General features: G+C 40.8%; 1 protein-coding gene across 1 annotated transcript; it reads left to right on the top strand.

The window, feature by feature from the left end:
- Window positions 1–1,140: 1,140 nt before the first annotated feature.
- Window positions 1,141–6,772, top strand: LOC118385093 (sororin-B-like). Its single transcript, XM_035771945.2, has 5 exons — window positions 1,141–1,483; window positions 1,936–2,003; window positions 2,139–2,207; window positions 2,324–2,821; window positions 3,833–6,772. Exons 1-5 carry the CDS (start codon window positions 1,450–1,452, stop codon window positions 3,911–3,913), a joined length of 750 nt encoding a protein of 249 aa, XP_035627838.1. The 5' UTR covers window positions 1,141–1,449; the 3' UTR covers window positions 3,914–6,772.
- Window positions 6,773–9,377: the final 2,605 nt, after the last annotated feature.

Below are 9,377 nucleotides of genomic sequence, written 5' to 3'. Positions count from 1 at the left end.
TGTTGAGGATGAGGGCTGCAGTAAATATCTCAGATAGGGGGGAGTGAGGCCTAAGACAGTTTTATAAATAAGCATCAAGCAGTGGGTCTTGCGACTGGTATACAGAGATGACCAGTTTACAGAGGAGTATAGAGTGCAGTGATGTGTCCTATAAGGAGCGTTGGTGGCAAATCTGATGGCCGAATGGAGAGCACCCTTACCTGCCAATCTATAAATTACGTCTCTGTAATCTAGCATAGGTAGGATAGTCATCTGAATCAGGGTTAGTTTGGCAGCTGGGGTGAAAGAGGAGCGATTATTATAGAGGAAACCAAGTCTAGATTTAACTTTAGCCTGCAGCTTTGATATGTGCTGAGAGAAGGACAGTGTACTGTCTAGCCATACTCCCAAGTAATTGTATGAGGTGACTACCTCAAGCTCTCTTAACCCTACCTCAAGCTCTAGTGTGTTAAAGGTCCCCAAAGCACACACATCCCTGGGTCCCTCCTCTTTTCAGTTCACTGCAGCTTGCGACTGGAACGAGCTGCAACAAACACTCAAACTGGACAGTTTTATCTCAATCTCTTCATTCAAGACTCAGTTATGGACAGTCTTACTGACAGTTGTGTCTGCTTTGCATTATGTATTGTTGTCTGTGCCCAATAATGTGTGTACCATGTTTGTGCTGCTGCCATGTTGTGTTGCTACCATGTTGTTGTCATGTTGTGTTGCTACAGTACCATGCTGTGTTGTCATGTGTTGCTGCCATGCTATGTTGTTGTTTTAAGTATCTCTTTAGGTAGTGTTGTGTTTGGAGGATCTAAGATGGTGCCAGAAGAAATGGCAGCTGTTTTACGGGCACCCAACCAATTGTGCTATTATGTGTTTTTCACCTTTTTTGCACTATTGGTTAGAGCCTGTAAGAAAGCATTTCACTGTACTACACCTGTTGTATTCAGCGCACATACACTTTGATTTTATTTGTTGTCTCTCTTTATCCTATATATTTTATTTAAGTTTATATTTTTAGTCCCCCCTGCAGGAGGCCTTTTGGTGGGCCGTCATTGTAAATGACAATTTGTTCTTAACTGACTTGCCTAGTTAAATAAAGGTTAAATCAAATAAAAAAAGAAAGATAAAATAACGGACAGGAACTGCACTCCAATGTCACTTCCGGTACTTCCAGGCGGGGAATTTTGAAAATTTTGAAGACTGAAGAGTTAAATCAAAATTAACTGCTCTCAAGTTATTCAGTCGTTCTTTTGCATTAGTTATTTGTTGCCTAGTTAGCTTGTGTGATATATGTATTTGCTAATTAATAAATAATTTGTTTTTACTAATTTCTCAAGTTAGCTAGCTTGTTGTCGATAGCTACTAGCCAGATTACGTTCATGTGTATTCTTGCTAGCTAATCACCCACCGAATTCATGTATTATTAACGTTAGTAAATAAATTGGACAGACGGCAAGAATGAGCAACGAGACACATCAATCCTGTTTGGCTGGTCAGTATGTTTAATATTTTGTTCTTTATTTTTTAATTTAGAGAAGTGCTTCTGTTTATAGTAGTGCTTGTCTGTAATTAGCAGATGTGTGGTTCACTCCAATGGCGAGATTATTCTAAATCAGTCAAATTGTCAAATGGTGCCTATTGTGCAGACTCCGTTAGACAGCTAGCTATATGCATCAATCTCAAATCAATGGCGAAGGTGGACAGTACAATTATGGAAACAGATGGTCGTCTTCATATTGAGGCATACAGCTGGATCTTCACAACATCTCGACATTACTCCAAGTTTTTAGACAAAAAAAAAACCTGTCAATTGACTTCATCAGTCAAGGGACCAGTCAAGTCATGTTGCTAACTAAATATCTCACATCATTGTTAGCTGTATAAAGGGAAGCCAATGAGCCAATATTGTTGATGGTTGGACCATTATTTGTCTTATCAAACCAGATTCTACCAGCCAGCCACGAAGGAGGTCAGCGCGGTTGACCTCTCCAAATCAAAATGTCCCCAACTCAGTAAGTAGTACCTTTTGTCAGCACAACCAGTAACATTTCAATTTACCTTTTGATGTAGTCAAACTGCATCCTACAAGCATCTTCAGTCTTGTCAGTGCTTTGTCTAAGTATATATAATGTTACTGTAATCCACAGGCTCCTACAGACACTGTGAAACGCAGCATCACTGTGAGGAAAATTGCACCCAGGAAAACACAATTCAATGTGAGTTGAAAGAACACAGCAAATTCATTTACAGAATAAGCTGCATAGTTTTAATATGTTTGGTCCTGCTATTTCATATCAGCCCAGTCATATGTGCACAATTGCTTTTGTTTCAGGTACCCTCTGAGGACAACAAAGAAAATGAACAAAGATTGTCTGAAGGCAGTCTGAAGAAGGCCAAAATTTCTATCCCAGGAACTGCCCAGGTTCCTCCACCAAAAGCCACCATGCTCTCCCCGATCTTGGCCCCCTATCCCCAGGCTGCAGGGAACCCTGAGGACTCAGCATGGTCACAGAAGGTTCGTCGGTCCTACAGCCGCCTAAGCCTAGGGGACCGTTCGTTTGAGCATCCCCAAGGCCAGGACGTGTCCTCCCCATCTCTGCGTCGGGAGACCCTGTTTGGGTTTGAGAAGCTTCAAACACCCCAGGTTCTCCGCAAGGTGGAGCAGTCCAGGGTGGGCTCTGAGGCCTCCAAGTCATTCTGTGGGGTCAGCTCCTTCACCCTGATAGAAGGGGACGACAGTGCTGCAGCTGCTCCTGAACCAGATGTCAACATTCCTGGAGTTGCTGTGGTAAAGGAGAAGAGGAGGAGGAAGAAGGTTCCTCAAATAAAAGTAAGTGAGACCATAACTGTATCGCATTAGTGGATACCCACTGCTCTCAGGGCAGGTCTGACGGATTTGACTAGCAGAAGTGACTACGTAGGAGGTTAGGAGAACTTATGCAGCAGGTTAGTACAATTAGAAATAGGGTTAGCTAAAATTGTCCAACTTAAACATATCTAGCATCTAGCTATAACCACGCCTGCCTGAGAACAGTCTTGGTTTCCAATAATGTGATTCTGTGAGAAGAGGGCATATGATACTACTGCGGTCACTGTTGACAACATTAATAAACAACTTAACCATAGTAGACTACAGTGTATATTCAATCTAATTTATTCATGAAGCCCTTCTTACATCAGCTGATGTCACAAAGTGCTGTACAGAAACCCAGCCTGAAACCCCAAACGGCAAGCAATGCAGGTGTAGAAGATGTTCATAGATGACCAGCAGGATCAAATAATAATAATCACAGTGATTGTAGAGGAGTAAATGTCAGTTGGCTTTTCATAGCTGATCATTCAGTGTCTCTACTGCTCCTGCTGTCTCTAGAGAGTTGAAAACAGCAGGTCTGGGACAGGTAGCACGTCCAGTGAACAGGTCAGCGTTCCATAGCCACAGACGGAACAGTTTAAATTGGAGCAGCAGCATGACCAAGTGGACTGGGAACAGCAAGGAGACATCGGGCATGGTCCTAGACCTCAGGTCCTCCGGGAGATTTAGAGAGAGCATACTTAAATTCACACAGGACACCGGATAAAACCGAATAAATAATCCAGATGTAACAGACTGACCCTAGCCCCCCGACACGTATAAACTATTGCAGCATAAATACTGGAGGCTGAGATGGGAGGAGACACTAAGGCACCTTCCGATGATACCCCCAAAGAGGGCCAAACACCTTCAAGAAATGAAAAGTAACATTTATTGCTTGCTTAAACTATTTTCAAGATGGAGATGTGTAAGACCCTATAGCATATGTACCTTTGTGTTGATCTACTTTTCCATTTCCTTCCTACCCAGCTGGCAGAGTTGGACGACCTTGCTGCAAAGATGAATGCAGAGTTTGAAGAAGCGGAAGGATTTGATTTGGTGGTGGAATAAACTCATAGGTCATCCTCAAAGACTTTACATGTAACTAGAAATCCTTTTTGCCAAGATTGGAGAAAGTAAACTTTTTACACCTCTATAATTGCATTTCAAAGGTGATAAGGTGTGAAAGTAGTTGATATTTGCATAAATATGGCACCTATGGGAACAACAAACAGGATTAATTTACAATACAGATGTAGGCTTTTTCAATGTTCTAAATGTGAGATTGGTTTAATAAGTGACTTAATACGAGTTGTGTAATCTTAACCAGTTTCTATCTTCACTGATGTTCCTATCACTTTGATAGGTTGATTTTTCTTTTTGAGATGACAACTTCATTAGGTCACAGGGACATTATCTTGTGTTGAAGAGCACCCTGTTATATTTTAAATCGTTGTAAATTGGATTACAGACATCAGGTGTGTTAACTTGTAAGATTTATTTACAAATAATTTTCTGTGATGTTGAGATTACAGCTGTTTGCTTTTTACTTTGTTCTTTTCCTAAGTGTTAGAATTTGGGACAGAACATGTCCAAACTAAGAATCTTCATCATGGCAGATTGTCATGTCCTACTATGATTTCAGAACTTGTGTTTTTGGATTTGATTGACGCCTGCATGTCATGCATTCCCTTATCACATTTGTTCTCTAGAGGGTGCTCTCACATTCTCATTGTGGAAGCCATCACTGTTTTTACATATAACATATTAGTTTAAATGTAATTATTTATTCCTCTCATATACAGTTGAAGTTTACATACACCTTAGCCAAATACATTTAAACTCTGTTTTTCACAATTCCTGACCTTTTAATCCTAGTTTAAAAAAAATCCCTGTCTTGGGGCAGTTAGGATCACCACTTTATTTTAAGAATGTAAAATGTCAGAATAACAGTAGAGAAAATGATTGATTTATTTAAGCTTTTAGAATTTTGGCTCATTCCTCCTGACAGAGCTGGTGACATCAGGTTTGTAGGCCTCCTTGCTCGCACACGCCTTTTCAGTTCTGCCCACAAATGTTTTATTTGATTGAGGTCAGGGCTTTGTGATGGCTACTCCAATACCATTACTTTGTTGTCCTTAAGCCATTTTTCCACAACTTTGGAAGTATGCTTGGGGTCATTGTCCATTTGGAAGACCCATTTGTGACCAAGCTTTAACTTCCTGACTGATGTCTTGAGATGTTTCTTCAATATATCCACATAATTTTCCTCCCTCATAATGCCATCTATTTTGTGAAGTGCACCAGTCCCTCCTGCAGCAAAGCAACCCCATAACATGATGCTGCCACCCCCGTGCTTCACTTTTGGGATGGTGTTCTTCAGCTTGCAACCCTCTCCCTTTTTTCCTCCAAACATAACAATGGTAATTATGGCCAAACAGTTCTATTTTTGTCTCATCAGACCAGAGGACATTTCTCCAAGAAGTACGATCTTTTTCCCCATGTGCAGTTGCAAACCGTAGTCTGGATTTTCTATGGTGGTTTTGGAGCAGTGGCTTCCTTGCTGAGCGACCTTTCAGGTTATGTCAATATAGGACTTGTTTTACTGTGGATATAGATACTTTTGTGCCTGATTCCTCCAGCATCTTCACAAGGTCCTTTGCTGCTGTTCTGGGATTGATTTGCACTTTTCGCACAAAAGTACTTTCATCTCTAGGAGACAGAACGTGTCTCCTTCCTGAGCGGTATGACGGCTGCGTGGTCCCATGGTGTTTGTAGAGATGAACGTGGTACCTTCAGGCGTTTGGAAATTGCTGCCAAGGGTGAACCAGACTTGTGGAGGTCTACAATTTTTTTTGAGTTTTTGACTAATTCCTTTTGATTTTCCCATGATGTCAAGCAAAGACGCATTGAGTTTGAAGGTAGGCCTTGAAATACATCCACAGGTACACCTCCAATTGACTCAAATTATGTCAATTAGCCTATCAGAAGCTTCTAAAGCCATGACGTTTTCTGGAAGTTTCCAAGCTGTTTAAAGGCACATTTAATGTAGTGTGTAAATTTAAGACCCACTTGAATTGTGATACAGTGAAATAATCTGTAAACAATTGTTGGGAAAATTACTTGTGTCATGCACAAAGTAGATGTCCTAACTGACATGCCAAAACTATAGTTTGGCCAGCAGCATACCACCCTGCATACCACTGCTGGCTTGCTTCTGAAGCTAAGCAGGGTTGGTCCTGCTCGGTCCCTGGATGGGAGACCAGATGCTGCTGGAATTGGTGTTGGATGGCTAGTAGGAGGCACTCTTTCCTCTGGTCTAAAAAAAAATATTCCAATAACCCAGGGCAGTGATTGACACTGCCCTGTGTAGGGTGCCGTCTTTTGGATGGGATGTTAAACGGGTATCCTGACTCTGAGGTCATTAAAGATCCCATGGCACTTATCGTGAGAGTATGGGTGTTAACCCCTGTGTCCTGGCTAAATTCCCAATCTGGCCTTCAAACCATCATGATTTGATTTGATGGTCACCTAATAATCCCCAGTTTACAATTGGCTCATTCATCCTCCTCTCCCCTGTAACCATTCCCCAGGTCGTTGCTGCAAATGAGAATATGTTCTCAGTCAACTTACCTGGTAAAGTAACGGATTAAAATAAAAAATTGTTTACAAGAAATTTGTGGAGTGGTTGAAAAATGAGTTTTAATGACACCAACCTAAGTGTGTGTAAACTTCTGACTTCAACTGTATGATGGTTTAGATTTGAGTGATTTAAGACTATCTGATCAAATTTATTATCCGATTTAACACTTCTTATTGGCTGTCTTCTCCATGACTGACTCCAGTATATTGAATTTTTGTTGTTGTAAGGACTAGTGGTTGCTTTTTTGTACATTTCTGTTTCATGAATATAATAAATAGTTTGAGCTATATTCTGTCTAGTAATGGTTGTACGAAACACACTGTGTTGTAGATGTGTCCTTTTGTATGGGTTTGGTATTAAGGTAATTCATGTTTCTTGAAACATACTTTTTGAAGGATTATTTTCCCAGGCCAGTGATCCTGAATGTCAATTTGTTTATATTAAGTATCAATGTTCTAGGTCTCTGAAAAAGGATTGTCCTTAGAATTCAAGGAGTCCGTTGATTTCTGAGTAATCTAACCTATATTTGGGTTGGGTCTCACATTAGCCTCGCACTGCTTTGTCCTTCCCTTCTCTTTGCTGGAGGGTCTCAATGCAGTACTGCCATTGATTGTGAGTGGAGGGCTGTGTTGTATCACACAATTGGCAATCGATTCGGGGGAAAGGGGCTGCGGGCGATGGACAACTACAGACAATAGGATTGTATTGCTATAACCTCAGAGCTAGAAATTAATTAAAATGAATGTCTATATAACTGGTGTCAAACATCCCGAAAGCACTTGTGTCCCTCTGTACCTACCAACTGTCAGGGTCTAGTGATATGGTAATTGAATGTGATCATTAATAACCAGTCAATCTCCTAAACACTGGAATCCAAACAGTTGAATTGTATACATAACTTAAGGGCAACTTTATTTGAGAAAATGCATAGACAACATTTTGGTTTCACTCTAAACTTCCTTGACATGAACATAACAATAATAAAGTCTTGAATATTGTTATTGAGTAAACTAAGCTTGTTGCACAAATAGGTATTCTTTTTTTTTTAAATGAACATTGCCCATACCATGTCATTTGAATAGAGTAGCTGACCAATGTTTAATTTTATCGGGCGTGATAAAAATAGAAAAAGAGCACGTGTTTTGTCTATGAAGCAGTTTTCACATGAGATTTGAAAAATCGCTTTAGGCTAGTGGATGGGTGCAAAGGATTTATTGATGTTTCATGCTCCACCGCAATTGGAAAATTGTTACATCAGATGGAGGGAGCAAGCAGAATCCTGGTACAAAACATCAATGAGCATCTCAACCTGTGTCATTCTTATGGGTCCTCTGACAGAGTATATGCTAGCACTCACTGCTTATGTGGTTTAGGATATCAGAGTTAATGATTAAGATCAAGTTAATTGAGTTAAGTTGACTATTTATGCTTCTTGATTTAGACATATAAGGATTCTTGAATTACTGGCACGTCTAAAACATTTCACACCATGTTTTAGGTAAGTCTGACTGTGATTTGAGATTGATGGTATTTGCTGATATACTATGTTTGTGTTGACTTAAAGTATTTCAAGAATAACTTAACAGATGTTTTGTAACCGCTTCATTTAGGAAGAAAATAGTTGTAGTTGATGATGTGGTTAATGGCCTGTTTTAAGTTAGCATAACTATTATACCCTTATGAAAGTGCTCAGTTAAATTAGCTCACAGAAAATGTATTCAGCATGTAGTAATGTCCTAACTTTGCTATAATTCTGCTATTTTTCCAAATAGTTGAGCTATGGTCCAGAAAATATATTTGAATCATCAGAAAGTAACAAGGGAATAACACAGGAAGAGGAATAGTTGCAGACCGCACAGCAGGGAAAAGATTGTCCCTGCACCCAGGGACTACCACACAAAAGCAGTGGAGGAGGACTTGGGTTTGGGGAAGCAGCAGGTGATGGAGAAGTACTTCACTCCCGTGCAGCATAAGCAGGGGACCAGGAGCCACAGGCACAGCAGGCCCCACCTCCATGACCATCACGAGAGGGACCACAAGCATTGCAAGATTGCTGACCAAAAAACTGATCACCACAAACACCATCTCCGCCATCACCACAACCATGATTATCATCACCATCCTCATCACCAGCACGAGCTAGATTGGTCAAAGGATCACAATTGTCATGGGTATGTTTGATTAAATTAGTTTATTAGTTCACCAATTTCTGAAATATTGGATGGAATTTCTTGTTTTTATATTCAACATTTTGGAAATTGTACATATTTTGAGAAATATTCAGATGTGACAAAATGATCTTGGCCTAGTTCATTTAACCAGCCCTGCGTTATTGTAAAATGTGTAACTCACAGGAGGTTGGTGGCACCTTAATTGGGGAGGACAGAATTGTTGTAATGGCTGGAGCGGGAATTAGTGAAAAGGTGTCCAATACATCAAACACATGGTTTCCATGTCCCATGCATTATTATGAGCTGTCCTCCCCTCAGCAGCCTCCACTGGTGTAACTGAGCCCTAAGAGTATGATCTCTGAACACTGCTGTCATCCTGTTGCAGTAGCAACCATTCAACATCAGAGGGCAACATTGTCTGCCACCATGGCCACAACAATCACCCTCACCACCACAATGAGAAATCACACCACTCTCCCCCTGGCCATCCTCATCACCAACACCAACCGCATCACCATGCTACAGATGTGACCTCCCACCCTCAGGTTGCAGCAACTTCCTCCAGCTCTACCTCTGGTTCCTCATCATCATCTTTCTCATCTTCCTTCTCTTCCTTAACATCATCCTCTTCCTCCTCGTCATCCTCTGGCTCTTCATCCACCTGGTCCTCTCAGACCACTATAAATGAGTCTGTGAAGGATTACAAACATCCACTGCAGAA

The sequence above is a fragment of the Oncorhynchus keta genome, chromosome 6, assembly GCF_023373465.1.
Source record: "Oncorhynchus keta strain PuntledgeMale-10-30-2019 chromosome 6, Oket_V2, whole genome shotgun sequence".
In the NCBI taxonomy this organism is placed as follows: Eukaryota; Metazoa; Chordata; class Actinopteri; order Salmoniformes; family Salmonidae; genus Oncorhynchus; species Oncorhynchus keta.
Note: the sequence above shows the minus strand (reverse complement) of the source record. Positions and strands in the feature narration are given on the sequence as shown.

What these genes read in the sequence shown, in the direction of transcription:
- LOC118385093 (XM_035771945.2), top strand. Translation starts at nt 1,450, where the DNA reads ATGAGCAACGAGACACATCAATCCTGTTTGGCTG. An exon ending in ACATCAATCCTGTTTGGCTG is followed by an intron (nt 1,484 to 1,935) that starts GTCAGTATGTTT and finishes TTATCAAACCAG; the next exon opens with ATTCTACCAGCCAGCCACGA. An exon ending in ATCAAAATGTCCCCAACTCA is followed by an intron (nt 2,004 to 2,138) that starts GTAAGTAGTACC and finishes TGTAATCCACAG; the next exon opens with GCTCCTACAGACACTGTGAA.